Source organism: Neodiprion fabricii, chromosome 6 (assembly GCF_021155785.1).
Source record: "Neodiprion fabricii isolate iyNeoFabr1 chromosome 6, iyNeoFabr1.1, whole genome shotgun sequence".
Taxonomy (NCBI): Eukaryota; Metazoa; Arthropoda; class Insecta; order Hymenoptera; family Diprionidae; genus Neodiprion; species Neodiprion fabricii.
Genome location: NC_060244.1, coordinates 23,356,701 through 23,373,670, shown reverse-complemented (window position 1 = coordinate 23,373,670; position 16,970 = coordinate 23,356,701). Strand labels below are relative to the sequence as shown.

Here is a 16,970-nt window from a genome sequence, read left to right as displayed (position 1 = left end):
GCTGCGCGGCTGCTAGAAATGGGAGTCGCCTGCACGCAGACACGCTTTTTTCGCGGTCAACTTGCTTGGCGCGGTGCAACGTATTTCTCGCCATGAGAATTGAGATCACACGGCTCTGTCTCTTTTCCCATCGTGATAAAAATTCTGGTATGTTCCAATTTGTCAGGTTTGTTAGGATTATACAGGGGTGTGATATTTCGAAGAAATACTCCGGGTGCTTTTAGAAATCTGCTGTACTTATTTTTCTCTTTAAAATCACGTTTTTTTAAAGTTTTGGATCAAGTGTTCGAGATTGATCGAAATTGTATCGTGTTACAGTCTTCATATTTTTCAAACAATATCAAAGTCAAGTCACGTTTTACAAAAAATGTAACGTCGGTTTGGATCTCATGATCGGAAGCAAGATCGTGTATTGTCTAAAACTGAAAATGACTGATCACATTGAAATCTGCAGATTCAGTATTCTACTGCTTCCAATCGTATCTACAGTCTTACGCGAGGTTCGAAATAGTACCTACAACATATTAATATTTGTACATCACAAGCACAATATTTGTGAACATTTTGAATTCGTGGAATTGTAAATCTGAAATGTTGGGATATCCTGAAATTATTTATGCAAAACTTAAGTCATTTAATGTAGCCATGAATGCTGTGTCGAAATCTGTTCTATAATGGGCTGTTTCATATTAAGTCCAGCAATCCCATGCTGTCGAACAATGGTAGGAGTCTAGTCATCACCTTACGATACGATTTCCCCTTACAGGCCGGATTCTCATATTTTCCATTCAACGATATCATTTCCTCTAAACTTTTGACATTGCTTTTGTCGACCAAAACAAGCGGCAATATGGTGAACGTTGCAATGGCCTCGCAGAAAGCTCGCTTCCTCAACACATCCTGCAGGTCGTTAAAGCTCGGTGGCTCCGTGGTGCACTTCAGTTGAGTCATGGTATCGGTTAGCGTATGGTGGTATTCGCGCAAAATCGATTCGCGATGATGGATTCGAACTTCGTCGGATGGGCTGGTACCAAAAAAGTACAGGATGTCCGTTGCCGGAGAACCGTAGTGGCAAATTTGAAAGTCCACCTGCAATTGAGATAACAACGAATCGTTATTCTGTACATTAAATGCCATCCTAGTTACATTGTTTGCGTTATTTTTGCCTCGTCTGTTTAAGTGCGATCGAAACCTGTGCGCAGATCACGTTTGCTCCGTGAAACCGCTCGATTGTTATTTACCGAAGTAAGCCTTCATTCGACAGAAATACTCCACGAGTCACGAATGATAAATAATTCGAATAATTCTAATCACCAAACTTTTCATTGTGGCATGATATATTTTCCGACGTAAACCTCAAATTGAAATACATACACGAGTATTGTGCAAGCCTTTTATTTACTTAACTTACCTTACCCAGCCAAAGCGCACCTTCGATTAAAGTCAATATTTGGAGTTCAGTTTAGAATTTTGTACTCACGAATATCTGATCAACCACCTTCTGCCTTTCGTCGTAGCGAAACAGCATATTGTTCACCCAGAAATCTCCGTGGTTGATGACGTTGAAATCATCTTTTCGAAGATGCGTAACTTCGCATGCTTTTTCATAGACAACTTCAGATAACTTGGAAATTTTTTCAGAAATCCTACATAACAGTTGTGATGTTTTTGTTATAATAAGTCAAATCGAATAATCTTTACTTCCAGGAGATGTCTGGTTTTTTTTTACCTTGGACTGAGTTCAATCCAGTTGGCAACCTCTTCTGCTAGGGATTTCGTGCTCGCTTTGAAAAATTCAACCATCGTCGATGAGTGATCTTTGTGAAACAATCCCCTGGTGTATTTTGATACAATCTTGAGATCCTTGAATTCAGGAAGTGCAAAATAAGGGTGTTATGTTCGAAGTACGACGTAGACTAGGAAAATGATCATTAAAAGGTTCTGACACAGAAAAATGTCGAACACTACAAGGTCAAGATCATTTTCAAATGCCTTAACGAATGGTGCCGTACACAATCATAGATAAATTTACTCACCTTTTCCACGAGAGCTACCGAACTCGCGTGAAAAATGGCTAAATTCCGAATCGCGAGTAAACAGTGGTCCAGATCAAGACCTGCCTGACGATCCGCCATTCTGAATCCGGCGGGTGCAAGGTCTTCGACTATCAGATGCACGGGTTTTTCATACTCGACGTGCAGACACCGTGCCGCTAATGTCGCAGTCTTGCCCGCCTTGGTAAGAATCCGCTGCATGATTGGCAGGGTTTCTGACATCATTGACATTTCCACCGCGAAAAATCCAGCCTCCGATATCTGTTTGGGGACAGGAAATTATGAGTAAGGATAATCATATTCGACAAGTTAATATTTGAAAGTTATGTATCTTCTTCTGAGACTTCTTTGAAACGTTGCTCGCGGATTAACTTCACACGTAGAAGGCTATAATTTGTTTGTCGAAACACTTACTAACATCAACTCAATGTATTGGAACGGATATTTTGATATTTGTTTCCCAAGGCATTTAGTTCATTACTTCAATGGATTGAATTTTCTTCTTTTGTCATATTTAACAAAAATTTCGCCAAAGTCTCCCCCTAACTTCAACATCAAACTTTTTACTTCACTACCATTTCCTCCCGAGTACCGCCCTGAGGTGCTAGTTTCGCAATTAGAGACCTCGTCTCCGTAAGTTCGCGGCCTTCCGATATCCGTGAAAGCACCAGGGTGATACGATGCATGTCGCTCGTATAATTGTCACCCTTGGCCGTGGCTGGCTTCACGGTCATGCTGGTCACCTCGACGGAATCATCTTTCTCAGCCTTTCGTAGGACCGCTTGCACGTAAGACGAGTTCAGCCACGTCGGTACGTCCATCCTCACGGTTAAAATAACAATGTGGATCTTCGATATAACTTCAGATTCCACTCGTCGATGGTAAACAATTTCCGCTAGGAAAAAATCTTGTAGTTAACCTTCGGAAATGAACGGTCTGGAATTATTCAGACAAATCAGCGATCATTCAGATGTTGTTTCTAATTGTAAGTCACCTTCCCAGTTTTTTATCCTGAATTCTCAGTGTTACATTCATTCGAATATTAGTTAAAAGAAAAAAAGGCTGGGACTCACAAACTTCCCGTGTAATACACATGCGATAGCTTTAGTTTCGCAATTCTTGTCACGAAAGCCTTCATACGAACGTAGCTTACCTTCGTAGGGTTGTGAATGTTTCTTCAATAGAAAGTGTAATGTAGAGATTTAAAAGTGAAGAGGATGGGATCCACTTGATAAGTAAGATTATTCACATTTGACAGAAAATCCGTCGACAGGCGAAGAGTGTAAACACGCTATTTGAGCTGTCAATGTAATACACTGAACTGCGCGTAGCCTTTTTGCCATATTTATATAACTCCATTTGCACGTCTGCTGTAATCATGTGCCATGCATAATTTACAGCCGCATTGTCATGTAGCAGGTAATATGAAACAGTCAGAGTCTCTTGTCTAATATATAATCAGTATTTCTGTTTCCTGGTTGGTTGAAAATGTATATAGTCGAGATAATGACCAGGAAGAATATTGCGAATTGATAATGAACAATCTCGCCATGTATTATCCAAATCCGTGACACGCTTTTGTCATTTTCTTGCTTGACCCGCAACAGTAGATGTCAATCTAACTTTCATGGCCGTGCTAAGCTGTCAACTTTACCTTATTTGCGGCAATTTGCTGATTTCGAAGAGAACTTGAAGTACTGGTGATCAGTTAGAAATATGCGGTGCTCATCAAGCTTTGAGGAAGACAGCGTATCCACCGAGTGCACTGACTGAACTATAGTGCAGTTGCGTTTATACGTCGTACGAGAATTTACGGTGGACGTAAATATGCAGCGTGATTGGAATGAATCGCTGCTTGCATAAGTGTTCCTCGCCAATCAGAATGCACTCCGCGCATATTGCCTTCATTTTTCGATCTAGTACTGTGAAAAGCCACGTAATCCACGTCAGTATATTAATGTGGGGTTTCAGTCTTGCAATTTTAAGTACATCTGTTTTTCAAGGATGACGTGTACCACAGTATACATAGCTTTGTGTAAACTTGAGATAAAAGTTACATTTGAGATCAAGGTAATCAACTCCTCAATGGTATTTGTGTTTTCGTAATTGGCCTGTTCAAGGATTCAAAATTACACTGATTTTTATTTATACTTCATGCATGCAGTGGAATATTGCGTTAATGTTAATAAAATGGTCTTGATATGTCGATGAAGATTAGCTAATGTCTGATCGTCTTATTTTCTTTCAAGTCTTTCATACCAATCGCTTGAATTGCTTAGTAATTCTAACTCTAAAGATTCACATCAATTCGATGTCACTTATCGTTAAATGCACGCGAGTGCGGCGCAAAGAACACGATAGAATTATCGAGGTAAACGCGGGCATCTCGTGTAATTGGTGTAAAATAAAGTAACCGTTTTTTCAATCTCACAATCAAGGGAGGAACGGAACACAATCACAAAAGTAATACTGTTTCTAAAAACGTGAGTTGAATTTTATTTTACATACACGTTGAGGTAAGTAATTATAGAAAAAAAATTAATCAGAAGAAACTGCGAAAAATACTTATTCAACGCAAACAAGTCGGAACGTATAATATTTCATGAGTATAGACATTTGAATTGATGTAAAGTACAGGTCGCACGTTTGGTACAGAAAAAGGAATACTATTTTTCTGGATTCAATTCATGTGGCGACTAAACCGTACTGTGAAATCAACTTACAGTTTTTTATACACACATTTCTGTCGGCATTATCGTGAGTGCCGCTAATTTTCGGTACTTTGTATTTTCGGTATATTTTGGCATGTCAGCATCCGGTAACTATCTTTCGTGTGATGAACGTGGTTGCGTGATCGGTTCGTTATAAAAAAAAAAATGTTGAATGTTTGAGCATATAATTGATTTATTGTCAAATGCGTGGAGAGTACCCACGACGAGAATATGTGTAGAAGGAAAAAGAGGAGAGAGGTGAATTTAGATGTTGGCCGAAAGGAAGATGATTTGAAAATTAAATTTTTAGTTAGTATAATATAAATTTTATTAGACGACAACAAGTAATTGTCGAGCTTCTTGCTTTCGTAGGTACCAAAAATTTTGATCATTTTCAAAATAGCGGTGTCTTAATTTCAGATTATTCAAATACAGATCTATGTGATATTTTTCTTTGAATGTATCAGATCGAGTGAAAAAAAAAACAATGAAATTCTGGTGAGGCAGATCCGAGATGTTAATTGCAGCGAGTTTGTAGCCGTCCTATTTTACGGTGACTTGTGAAATTTCACAACCTGCATATTTTCCGGCCTTCGAATTTGTGACAACGAGTCCATGAAAATTGATAACAGATCTTTGTCAATGTCTTTTACTCGTGTAAAAGTTATGAATTAGCGAAATACTTATACACGTAATATAATATGTCACACGATGTATTATGCAGTATTCTGTATCTCTGTGTGAAAAGAAATTTACGTTTTTTTAACGTTCCTTGATAGTATTTCATTACATTTCGCGTATTTTGTACGAATATACTCGGTTCGTTAACACGCAGGCATGTATGTGTATGCATATCGATTATCTATGTATGGCGGGATGGCATAACTTAAGGATGCGCTAGATTATGTAAACCAATAAAACGAATGTTAAGCTGGAAAAATGATCTTTGAACAATGCGTCGGAGGCACGTGAGATGAGCAATTGAATCCACGTCTTATGTTCGAATTCAGCACCGGGTGAACTTGTGTTCACTGGCATGTTCTCTGCGCGACGTAGGATATCTATTGCCACTATGACTGAAACCAGCAGGAACGTATCTGCCGACATGTCGATGATTGACATTCAATATCTCATCTAGCACGGCCTACTGCAAAGTAAGCCAATAAATATGATTAAAAAAACGCAGAGTTGGAAAGTTAGACAAGGCATAGACTCATAAACATAAACTGAGCACTAGATAAGAACCATTGATACTTGGTTAGGAACATAGAGGTATTGTCGACGTCTTTCTGACTTCGGCTATATAGGTCAGTAAAGGAGGTCAGGATCGTTTGGTGGTGACGGTGGTGGAGAGGAAAGAATTTTTTTGTTGATATTTGTATTGGGCATTGCACGAAGAATCGCGCTGATTGCGGTATTTTCACATCAGTAATGCGAAGGCTTTGATAATAGTCAAAATCAGTGATATTTTACTCGATTCTTCCTTTGTAGTCACTTATATTGCTTTTCTTATTTCCGACATAAGATTTCGACCCTATGCATTTAAAGCACCGCTTCACGAGTGTTCTTGCTCATGACATGGTGTGAACTAAATAATCCATTTTTATACAAGCAGGAACTCGCGCGTTTCGCAAATACGACTGTGGAAAAAATCATACTGATATATCGTAGCTGAAACTATAGTGATACACCGATACAATTGTGAGATTGCAGAGCACTAAGCCAACAAGTGAACAAAAAATTCAACAGTCAGATAGGGCTAGTGTCACGCACTAATTGTAAGAATAATACTCGATCTCTCTTTGCTATACGATATGATTTAAGACGCTCTACTCTCAAATCTACATGTTAGTTGTCATCGTTTTACACGATATCTTGTATCCATATTTATGACACATGTTGATTAATTTATTTATTTATTTTCCTTACGTGATTCTGTTTTTATTTATACATTTTTTTTTCGCGACCTATTTACAGTTGATTTTAAATTACAGAGCCAGGTTTTTTGTTTTGCGACGAGGAGGGTTTTCTTATTTTTCTTTATATTATAAATTTCTAGATCTGATATTAGTAATAACTTTATGAATGAATGAATAATCTATAATTCAACACTCTTTAAACTATTTTTATACATTTTTGTAGGTTTTTGTTTATTTGTCTATTTTATTTCGTTTCCTAATATCAATAAAACGTTACTAGTTGTAAATTCGGATCGTTTGGATATCCTGGAATTATTTATTCTATACCTGATGTAAGTCATTTAACACTAGAACTACCAATATTGAGATGAATGTATACGAAACCAGTTAAAACGACTGGTCTTTATAAAATATCTAATAATAACAAATTTTCATATCATATTGATATAAATATGGTCTATGATTACATATGTTTAAGGATTGGTCATTTTGACTGGTATGGTAGTTCTAGTGTTAAGGAATTTATGAATGCCGGGCCGAAATCTGTTCTATAGATGATAGAGTTCATGCTTTTACCGGGCCCTTTCATATTACGTCCAGCAATCCCATGCTGTCGAACAATGGTAGAAGTCTAGTCATCACCTTACGATACGATTTCCCCTTATAGGCCGGATTCTCATATTTTCCATTCAACGATATCATTTCCTCTATACTTTGGACATTGCTTTTGTCGACCAAAACAATGGGCAATATGGTGAACGTTGCAATGGCCTCGCAGAAAGCTCGCTTCCTCAACACATCCTGCAGGTCGTTGAAGCTCGGTGGCTCCGTGGTGCACTTCAGTTGAGTCATAGTATCGGTTAGCGTATGGTGGTATTCGCGCAAAATCGATTCGCGATGATGGATCCGAGTTTCTTCAGACGGGCTGGTACCAAAAAAGTACAGGATGTCCGTTGCCGGAGAACCGTAGTGGCAAATTTGAAAGTCTACCTGCAATTGAGATAACAACGAATCGTTATTCTGTACATTAAATGCCATCCTAGTTACATTGTTTGCGTTATTTTTGCCTCGTCTGTTTAAGTGCGATCGAAACCTGTGCGCAGGTCACGTTTGCTCCGTGAAACCGCTCGATTGTTATTCACCAAAGTAAGCCTTGATTCGACGGAAATACTCCACGAGTCACGAATGATAAATAATTCGAATAATTCTAATCACCAAACTTTTCATTGTGGCATGATATATTTTACGACGTAAACCTCAAATTGAAATACATACACGAGTATTGTGCAAGCCTTTTATTTACTTAACTTACCTTACCCAGCCAAAGCACACCTTTGATTAGAGTCAATATTTGAAGTTCAGTTTAGAATTTTGTACTCACGAATATCTGATCAACCACCTTCTGCCTTTCGTCGTAGCGAAACAGCATATTGTTCACCCAGAAATCTCCGTGGTTGATGACGTTGAAATCATCTTTTCGAAAAAGCGTAACTTCGCATGCTTTTTCATAGACAACTTCAGATAACTTGGAAATTTTTTCAGAAATCCTACATAACAGTTGTGATGTTTTTGTTATAATAAGTCAAATCGAATAATCTTTACTTCCAGGGGATGTCTGGTTTTTTTTTACCTTGGACTGAGTTCAATCCATTTTGCAACCTCTTCTGCTAGGGTTTTTGTGCTCGCTTTGATGAATTCAACCATCGCCGATGGGCGATCTTTGTGAAACATTCCTCTGGTGTACTTTGACACAGCCTTGAGATCCTTGAATTCAGAAGGTGCAAAATACCGGTGTTATGTAGCGAAGACAAGAAAGTAGTCCAAGCAGTTATGTCATTGATGTGATGTATAAAATGTTGGAACTACGACGTACACTAGGTTATAAAATAAACATGAAAAGGTTTCGACACAGAAAAATTTCGAAACGTGGAAAATTTTTGACGCAGAAAAAAAATCCGTCAACGGATGTTGCTTTTCAAAATCATAGATAAACTTACTCACCTTTTCCACGAGAGCCACCGAACTCGCGTGAAAAATGGCTAAATTCCGAATCGCGAGTAAACAGTGGTCCAGATCAAGACCTGCCTGACGATCCGCCATTCTGAATCCGGCGGGTGCAAGGTCTTCGACTATCAGATGCACGGGTTTTTCATACTCGACGTGCAGACACCGTGCCGCTAATGTCGCAGTCTTGCCCGCCTTGGTAAGAATCCGCTGCATAATTGGCAGGGTTTCTGACATCATTGACATTTCCACCGCGAAAATTCCAGCCTCCGATATCTGTTTGGGGACAGGAAATTATGAGTAAGGATAATCATATTCGACAAGTTAATATTTGAAAGTTATGTATCTTCTTCTGAGACTTCTTTGAAACGTTGCTCGCGGATTAACTTCACACGTAGAAGGCTATAATTTGTTTGTCGAAACACTTACTAACATCAACTCAATGTTTTGGAACGGATATTTTGATATTTGTTTCCCAAGGCATTTAGTTCATTACTTCAATGGATTGAATTTTCTTCTTTTGTCATATTTAACAAAAATTTCGCCAAAGTCTCCCCCTAACTTGAACATCAAACTTTTGACTTCACTACCATTTCCTCCCAAGAACCGCCCTGAGGTGCTAGTTTTGCAATTAGAGACCGCGTCTCCATAAGTTCGCGGCCTTCCGATATCCGTGAAAGCACCAGGGTGATGCGATGCATGTTGCTCGTATAATTGTCACCCTTGGCCGTGGCTGGCTTCACGGTCATGCTGGTCACCTCGACGGAATCATCTTTCTCAGCCTTTCGTAGGACCGCTTGCACGTAAGACGAGTTCAGCCACGTCGGTACGTCCATCCTCACGGTTAAAATAACAATGTGGATCTTCGATATAACTTCAGATTCCACTCGTCGATGGTAAACAATTTCCGCTAGGAAAAAATCTTGTAGTTAACCTTCGGAAATAAACGGTCTGGAATTATTCAGACAAATCAGCGATCATTCAGATGTTGTTTCTAATTGTAAGTCACCTTCCCAGTTTTTTATCCTGAATTCTCAGTGTTACATTTATTCGAATATTAGTTAAAAGAAAAAAAGGCTGAGACTCACAAACTTCCCGTGTAATACACATGCGATAGCTTTAGTTTCGCAATTCTTGTCACGAAAGCCTTCATACAAACGTAGCTTACCTTCGTAGCGTTGTGAATGTTTCTTCAATACAAAGCGTAATGTAGAGAATTAAAAGAGAAGAGGATGGGACCCAGTTGATAAGTAAGATTGTTGACACTTGACAGAAAATCCGTCGACAGGCGAAGAGTGTTAACACGGTATTTGAGTTGTCAATGCATTGTACTGAAGCTGCGCGTAGCCTTTTTGCCATATTTATATAACTCCATTCGCACGTCTGCTGTAATCATGTGCCATGCATAATTTACAGCCGCATTGTCATGTAGCAGGTAATATGAAACCGCCAGAGTCTCTTGTCAAATATGTAATTAGTATTTCTGTTTCCTGGTTGGCTGAAAACGTATATGGTTGAGATACTGAACAGGGACAATAATACGAATTAATAATTAAGAATCCCGCCATATATCATCTAAATCTGTGATACGCTTTTGTGATTTTCTTGTTACTCGTACTGGATCCGCAACAGTAGTTTTCAAATGTCGATCTAACGTCCATGGCCGTGCTAAGCTGTCAACTTCACTTTATTTACGGTAATTTGCTGTTCTTTGGAAGACTGCCACACTTGGTGCTTCTGATCTTCAAGGATGACGTGAACCACAGTCTTTGTAAACTTCAGATATAACGTACATTTCGCATCCAGGTACACTGATTTTTTTTCAATCCTGATACTCATGCAGTGGAATATTGTGTCAATGTTAACAAAGCGATATTAATACTCCGCTGAAGAGTAGTTTATGTCTGATCGTGATATTTTCTTTCAAGTCTTTCATACGAACCGCTTCAATCGCTCACAAATTTCACCGTAAATTTAAACACTCACACCAATGCGATGTCAATTAAACGCACGCGAGTGCGGAGCAGAGAACACGACAGAAATATTTGAGGTAAATGCGGGCTTTCTGCATAATTGGCATGAAACGAAGTGACGGTTCTTTTGATCTCAAGGAAGAACGAAACGCAATCACAAAAGTAATACTGCTTTTAAAAACGTGAGTTGAATTCTATTTTACATATACGTTTGGGTAAATAATCATAGAAAAAAAAACTAATGAGAAGGAATTGCAAAAAAGATTTATTCAACACACATAATTAGGAACACATAATATTTCACGAATGTAGAAATACGAATTTACGGCTCACACGTTAGGTACAGAAAATGGAATGCGACTTTTTCCAATTCGTTCCATGTTAGCGACTAAACCGTTTTGTAAAATCCACCTACAGTTTTTTACACACACATTTGTGTTGGCATTGTAGTGAGTTTCGCTGATTTTCAGTACTGTGATGTAATTGTACCGTGATATATTTAGGTATGCCAGCATCCAGTAATTATTGTGCGTGTGATAGACGTGGTTGCGTGATCAGCTTCTTACGAAAAAATTATTAATTCAGTAATCCAAAATTATACGAATGCCTGTAATAATACATGCGTACCTGAGTTAATCTTTGCACGACTTGAATTCGATCTGAGCTATACTAATTATAATACCTGGAATTAATTTTCCAAGCTCATACAAATAGTCCAGCCCAAGGCCAGAGGTTAGAGAAATCAAATCTCTACCGTATCTTATTCTTACCCTCATCCTTCCATTTCTAAATCATTCATATTGATCGAAATCAGTTATCATAGCTACGATTGACATTTTTTTTTTACATGTTTGATTTGTGTTTAGTTGCATTTTATTATCTAGCGTGCGGTTCGATGTATGCAATGTGTGCCGACTCGTCATGGAATCGGTAGGATTGATTCGTCTTTTCTTAATTAAAGCTTTTATTCAAGGTACACAGGAGTTCCCGATAATCGCTGCGAACCCTTAAACGTCCAATATCCCCATACTATCGTACAACGGTAAAATTCTAGTCATGATTTTCCTGTACGTCTTACCACGATAACGTGGGTTATCAAATTCTTCACCAGCTTCTATCATTTCTTCTAAATTTAACTCTCCCCCTTCTTCGAGAACAACATCTGCTAATACTGTAGTACTGGCAATCAGTTCGAAAAAAACTCGTTTTTCCAATACTGCTTGTAGGTGATCGAAGCTGATTACTGCCGTCTTGCACCTTAGTTTGGACATTGTGGTGGTCAAGGTAGTGTGATATTCGCGTATAAGTAAATCGCGATGCTGAACTCGGACATTGTCGGATAAACTTGCGCCAAAAAAGTGAAGGTCTTCCGCCGGTGAGCCCCAATGACATAATTGGAAATCCACCTGTAATTGACGTGACAAAACTGATCACAATGTATTGGTGTAACATCAGTTCTTCCATTTTTCAAGAAGATATGACCAAGAGATGGATAGAGGTCTGACGTACCTGCATGCAAATTAGAATAGTGCATTATCAGCTGAATATCACGTGTAAAACGATAGAGTATAACTTGAATTTACTTACAAATATCTGCTCTATCGGCTTCTGTTGTTCATCATAACGAAACATCATGTTTTTCACCCACATATCGCCGTGATTGAGAACATTAAAATCATCCTCACGATAAAGAGCCACCTCGCATGCCTTCTCATACGTAACATCCGATAGCTTACGAAGTTTTTCTGGAATTCTGCGGACCACGTATTGGATTATTCGATAATAAAAATAACGTCCTGCTTTGGACAAATGATACCGATTTAATTTAAATTACTCTGATTGTGAACGATTACCGTGGATTTAGCTCAGGCCAACTCGTTGTCTCTTTTGCAAGGGATTTTATGTTTCCATTGGTGAGAATCTTCATCTCGATTGGTCGATCCTTGTGAAACATTCCCTTCTTGTACTTGTCAAATACCTTCAGATCCTGAATTTGAAATATGCGAAGAAATTTCATTATAAAGCTTGCGGTGATTCGTGGACATACTAAATTTATAACGAGTTTTCGAAATTATTCTTCTCGAAAATGACCTTTCATTATAAAAAATACTCGTATTGCATGGAGGGCAGATTATCCTCCAACCTTTTCTCTGAGCGCAATCGAAGAAGCGTGAAATCTAGCGAGATTTCGAATAGCGAGTACAGAGTGGTTTAGGTCCAGGCCTAATTGGTGTTGAGCCATTTTGAATCCATTTGGAGCCAGGTCCTCGATGATTATGTGAGTTGGTTTCTCAATCTGATGATACAAACACCGTGCACCCAGAGTTTCCTTGGAAAATGTTCCGAGAATTTCCTGCATCTTGGGCAGCGTAACCGACATCATAGACAATTCGATGTCGAAAATTCCCATATTTATCATCTGCACAGTTAATTAAGTAATAGTGAACGAAAGCAATCTTTTCGAAATTATACTGATTCGTGATGTTTGGATGGTTACCCATTCTTTTCGACTGTCCTGAGGGGTGACTTTCACTATGATGGAACGCATTTCCTGAATTCGACGACCATTCTGATCTCGGGAAAATTCTACACAGACACGATGCATATCGCTGGTATAATTATCCCCTTTAGCCGTCGCTGGTTTCACTGAGATTTCGAAAACCTCGATGGATTCGTCTCTTTCATGATTTCGCAAAACTTTTTGCACGTAAGACGCGTCAAGCCAATCCGGGTTCTCCAACGCCATAGCTGAGTACTGTGAATACTTGTTCTGCTTCTAAGTACTGTTACCATTCACGATTCAAACTCTTGATAGTTGAGTGTATACCCTGGATTGTGATTTGTTCTCTTTATCACGAAATTTTGTGGAGTGCAATTCGAAAAATACAGATGATAGGAATCGAATATTACGGAGCATATCAGCTCGTCGGCTACTCGTTTGTGTTTGCGTTAATCGTTTTATAAAATTCTTGACCGAGACGAGAAAAATGGGCAGGTTTAATTTAACACGAAACTAACTTCCGCATACGCAACTATAATTATATACTTGACGCAGCACAAATGGATAGAAAATAGCCACGATTCGGTAGGATTACGATATTCATGTCTCACTGAGTTGTAACTGAGGCGCGCAATGCACGTTGTACGCCATTTACTTGGGACTTTTTTATCAGTTCTTATATAACGTCAAGTTCAATCTACACATACGTGTCGGCTCAGCTGCGTGTTGTATAATTTACCACCTCTCGTCATCGTAATTGAGCATAAGTGCTTTAAATAAAGGTTTGAATAAAGATCTACCATGGAATGCTCCCACCACTCATACCATTACAATCTGCTCCGCCCCTTATCGTAAAAACCTCAGTAGTCTAGTATTTTTCAAAATACATAAAATACTGTACGATGCACATGACAACCCATAGATGCTAAGGCTTAACGTTTATTTCCTACTTTTCAAACAACACTTACTCCAGCCTAAGGTTGTATAACTCATAGAGATCCGTTACTCAAATCCAGTTTGCGACTTTGGGCTCCCATGATGATCTTACCATGAAGCTGAGTCTGTAAAAATACGGTACCACGGTGCGAAATACACGATGGTCGATATGTTCAAATCGCGTCGTACTTGGTTTTTTTTAATCAATAAAACTTTAGTATACAATGGAATTCAAAGGCAACAAAGAAGTTCTCCAATTAACGGTAATGCCATGCAACATATCCTTAGAATTTCACAGTTATAAATCAAGAAGTCCCGTGCTGTCGTAGAGTGGTAGACGTCTGGTCATCACTTTCCGGTACGACTCTCCCTGGTAAGCCGGGTTTTCAAATTTCTCATCGGAATATAATATTTCGTCGATGCATTTTGCTTCGCTCTTGTCGATCAGTACAAGTGGCAATATTGTAAAGGACGCGATCACCTCGTAGAAAGCGTTCTTCCGTAATATGTCCTGCATATCGTCAAAACTCGGCGGTTTCGTGCTGCATTCAAGTTTAGCCATAATATCGGTCAGTGTGACTAAATACTCGCGTGTAATAAATTCTCGGTGCTGCATTAGCACGTCAATACTAGGACTTGTGCCAAAAAAGTAGAGCAGGTCTACTGCTGGAGAGCCGTAGTGACAAGTTTGAAAGTCCACCTGCGATTCGAGAAATGAAACGAAATTTTTATTAATCAAAAATAAGATCCGCAAGTAATAAACTTACAAATTTATAGTCAATGGGTTTCTGATGGTCGTCATAGCGGAATAGCATATTATTTATCCAGAAATCTGCGTGATTGAGGACGTTGAAGTCATCCTCTTTAATGCGAGTCACTTCGCATGCTTTTTCATAGATAACATCGGAGAGCTTCGAGATTTTTTCAGAAATCCTGTGTAATAAATGCCTATATTATAACAGACTACAGTCGATTGATTTTTTGGATCTTTATCCCATGCGTAAGTCATGATTTTGTTATTAGCTGTAAAGTGAAATTAAGCTTTTTCATTACCCCGGACTTAGTTCTGGCCATGTCGCCGTCTGTTTCGCAAGGGTCTTGGTCCCTGACTTGAAAAAGTCAACTAATGTCAAACTGTGATCTTTGTGGAACATTCCTCTGGTGTACTTTTTCACTGCCGTGGGTTCCTTAAATTCATAAAATGTAAGAAAATAATATCTCGAACTGAATGATGAATAACAAGACACAGACAGTTAATTTAAACACAGAAATTTATCTCTACAACATATCGTTTACCTCAGCTTTACCATGCTTTACGTCAATCATATACCAAATAAATTTTCACTATCAAGTTTTGATGCTATGTATTAAATTTGTCAGATAAATGTTTATAAGATTCGCCATGAGAAATTTTTCGTTCGTGAAATATCCTGTGTCATAATAAACATGCGATTGTACCTTTTCCGCGAGAGCTATCGAGCTCGCGTGAAAAGCACCTAGATTCCGAATCGCGACCAAGCAGTGGTTCAAATCTAAACCTGCTTCGCGTTCGGCCATTTGAAAGCCTGCGGTTGTCAGGTCTTCGATGATCAGATGTGTGGGATCTTCGTGTTGGGCGTAGAGACATTTTGCAGATAGCGACGTGCTCATACCGAGATGCGCTAAAGACTTGTTCATCAGCGGCAAAGTTTCCGACATCATTGACATTTCCACGTCAAAAAATCCAACATACATATCCTTGGAAGATTTAACAAAAAATAAATATACAAAGAATCTCCAACAATTTTATGTTTGCAATTCCAATTGTAAGATAATATTTCACGCGATTACCTCGTCCTCGGGTGTGCTCTCGGGTAGAACTTTTGCTATAAGCGACGTCGTCTTCGTGACCTTGTGTCCTTTCTGAATTCGAGAAAATACTACGCCGATGCGATGCATGATGCTCGAATAATTGTCACCCTTGACCGTGGCTGGCTTTACGGTTATCCCGGAAACCTCGATGGATTCGTCTTGTTCAGCATTCCGTAAGATCTTTTGCACGTAACACGCGTCAAGCCAAACCGGGCATTCTATCGCCATAGCTAGTGACCGAAAACACCCGCTCCGCTCTTGGTTCGCTGTCGTTAAAGACTCCGAATGTTTTGAAATTTGATCGTCAACACAGGAACGTGATTTCTTTTATTACATAAATGACGGTATGAACGAAGTTCAGTTGTTGGAGCAAAAATTATGGTGTAAATGACTTCACGCACTGTACCGATGTATCAACTCGATGCTCGCTAGCTTCTGTTTGTATTATTCGATGAAATTTTTATTTTAACAAGACAATGGAAGAACCATTCGAGCAAAAGATCAGCTTTCGCATTTAGTTCAATTACGCACGAGAAATTCCGAATGAAATACCTAATGTCGGAAATATCAGAGTTACATTGTTTTCTGTGTTGAATGTGTGCTGAATATGCAGAATGTACCGTATTCACTAAGCGCTTGCAGCTTCTGTCTCGTCTTTATATAACGTCAGCCCAATTTCATCTATACATACAGGTTTGTCGTGTGTCGAGCGATTTATTACAACCATGTTATCACGATTGGACACAAGTGTTGCATAGTTGGGTTGAAGACCGTTTATACCCACATAATTCATGCAGCGTTGCCGATCTTAATGGAATCAATATTTGTACAGCGAATCGTTTATCAAATTACTCAAAAAATCAGTAGGTGCACTGTATAATGCGAATGTTTCGTATCGTTTCAACTCACTTGCTGCAACTCGTAGATTCGTCGACCCAACGTATAAGTGCCGTACAATTTCTATTATAAGTCCGGATTATACTGCTGAGCAGGCCAGCAAAAGGGGAAATTAAATGCCTACA

The 16,970-nt window shown here is 38.9% G+C and overlaps 5 protein-coding genes across 15 annotated transcripts in view; 1 reads left to right on the top strand and 4 right to left on the bottom strand.

The window, feature by feature from the left end:
- LOC124185057 (hemicentin-2-like) overlaps positions 1 to 16,970 on the top strand; it is a 304,368-nt gene that overhangs the window by 139,283 nt on the left and 148,115 nt on the right. The window lies entirely within an intron of this gene.
- Positions 102 to 16,894, bottom strand: LOC124185051. Of its 2 annotated transcripts, XM_046575379.1 has the most exons (7): positions 15,928 to 16,580; positions 15,556 to 15,834; positions 15,151 to 15,284; positions 14,865 to 15,030; positions 14,590 to 14,797; positions 14,252 to 14,258; positions 102 to 128 (listed from the first exon to the last, which is right to left on the bottom strand). In XM_046575379.1, coding segments are annotated over exons 1-7 (1,044 nt in total). In that variant the 5' UTR covers positions 16,177 to 16,580; the 3' UTR covers positions 102 to 127. The 2 variants fall into 2 exon arrangements, with proteins under 2 accessions (XP_046431335.1, XP_046431334.1); XM_046575378.1 differs by lacking the exons at positions 102 to 128; positions 14,252 to 14,258 and having other exon boundaries at positions 14,301 to 14,797; positions 15,928 to 16,894.
- On the bottom strand, positions 216 to 3,864 carry LOC124185048. Of its 4 annotated transcripts, none has more exons than XM_046575371.1 (6): positions 3,709 to 3,864; positions 2,630 to 2,949; positions 2,037 to 2,315; positions 1,730 to 1,863; positions 1,481 to 1,646; positions 216 to 1,089 (listed from the first exon to the last, which is right to left on the bottom strand). In XM_046575371.1, exons 2-6 carry the CDS (start codon positions 2,873 to 2,875, stop codon positions 685 to 687), a joined length of 1,230 nt encoding a protein of 409 aa, XP_046431327.1. In that variant the 5' UTR covers positions 2,876 to 2,949; positions 3,709 to 3,864; the 3' UTR covers positions 216 to 684. The 4 variants fall into 4 exon arrangements, with proteins under 4 accessions (XP_046431327.1, XP_046431329.1, XP_046431330.1 ...); XM_046575373.1 differs by having other exon boundaries at positions 2,630 to 2,973; positions 3,709 to 3,846; XM_046575374.1 differs by lacking the exon at positions 3,709 to 3,864 and adding an exon at positions 3,208 to 3,634 and having other exon boundaries at positions 2,630 to 2,973.
- LOC124185050 lies at positions 6,665 to 10,313 on the bottom strand. Of its 2 annotated transcripts, none has more exons than XM_046575377.1 (6): positions 9,857 to 10,313; positions 9,279 to 9,622; positions 8,686 to 8,964; positions 8,315 to 8,448; positions 8,066 to 8,231; positions 6,665 to 7,674 (listed from the first exon to the last, which is right to left on the bottom strand). In XM_046575377.1, exons 2-6 carry the CDS (start codon positions 9,522 to 9,524, stop codon positions 7,270 to 7,272), a joined length of 1,230 nt encoding a protein of 409 aa, XP_046431333.1. In that variant the 5' UTR covers positions 9,525 to 9,622; positions 9,857 to 10,313; the 3' UTR covers positions 6,665 to 7,269. The 2 variants fall into 2 exon arrangements, with proteins under 2 accessions (XP_046431333.1, XP_046431331.1); XM_046575375.1 differs by having other exon boundaries at positions 9,279 to 9,598; positions 9,857 to 10,312.
- Positions 10,911 to 13,824, bottom strand: LOC124185054. 2 transcript variants are annotated; one of them, XM_046575386.1, is made up of 5 exons: positions 13,159 to 13,819; positions 12,805 to 13,080; positions 12,515 to 12,648; positions 12,249 to 12,414; positions 10,911 to 12,067 (listed from the first exon to the last, which is right to left on the bottom strand). In XM_046575386.1, exons 1-5 carry the CDS (start codon positions 13,405 to 13,407, stop codon positions 11,669 to 11,671), a joined length of 1,224 nt encoding a protein of 407 aa, XP_046431342.1. In that variant the 5' UTR covers positions 13,408 to 13,819; the 3' UTR covers positions 10,911 to 11,668. The 2 variants fall into 2 exon arrangements, with proteins under 2 accessions (XP_046431342.1, XP_046431343.1); XM_046575387.1 differs by having other exon boundaries at positions 12,057 to 12,170; positions 13,159 to 13,824.

Bases quoted from the DNA above. Each gene is read 5' to 3' on its own strand.
- LOC124185048 (XM_046575371.1), bottom strand. From the start codon at position 2,875: ATGGACGTACCGACGTGGCTGAACTCGTCTTACGTGCAAGCGGTCCTA. The intron at 1,864-2,036 runs GTGAGTAAATTT...CCTGAATTCAAG, and splicing joins CGGTAGCTCTCGTGGAAAAG to GATCTCAAGATTGTATCAAA. The intron at 1,647-1,729 runs GTAAAAAAAAAC...ACTGTTATGTAG, and splicing joins TGGATTGAACTCAGTCCAAG to GATTTCTGAAAAAATTTCCA.
- LOC124185051 (XM_046575378.1), bottom strand. From the start codon at position 16,176: ATGGCGATAGAATGCCCGGTTTGGCTTGACGCGTGTTACGTGCAAAAG. The intron at 15,835-15,927 runs GTAATCGCGTGA...AAATCTTCCAAG, and splicing joins AGAGCACACCCGAGGACGAG to GATATGTATGTTGGATTTTT. The intron at 15,031-15,150 runs GTAATGAAAAAG...TTTATTACACAG, and splicing joins TGGCCAGAACTAAGTCCGGG to GATTTCTGAAAAAATCTCGA.
- LOC124185050 (XM_046575377.1), bottom strand. From the start codon at position 9,524: ATGGACGTACCGACGTGGCTGAACTCGTCTTACGTGCAAGCGGTCCTA. The intron at 8,449-8,685 runs GTGAGTAAGTTT...TCTGAATTCAAG, and splicing joins CGGTGGCTCTCGTGGAAAAG to GATCTCAAGGCTGTGTCAAA. The intron at 8,232-8,314 runs GTAAAAAAAAAC...ACTGTTATGTAG, and splicing joins TGGATTGAACTCAGTCCAAG to GATTTCTGAAAAAATTTCCA.
- LOC124185054 (XM_046575386.1), bottom strand. From the start codon at position 13,407: ATGGCGTTGGAGAACCCGGATTGGCTTGACGCGTCTTACGTGCAAAAA. The intron at 13,081-13,158 runs GTAACCATCCAA...TTAACTGTGCAG, and splicing joins AGGACAGTCGAAAAGAATGG to ATGATAAATATGGGAATTTT. The intron at 12,068-12,248 runs GTAAGTAAATTC...CGTCAATTACAG, and splicing joins AGCCGATAGAGCAGATATTT to GTGGATTTCCAATTATGTCA.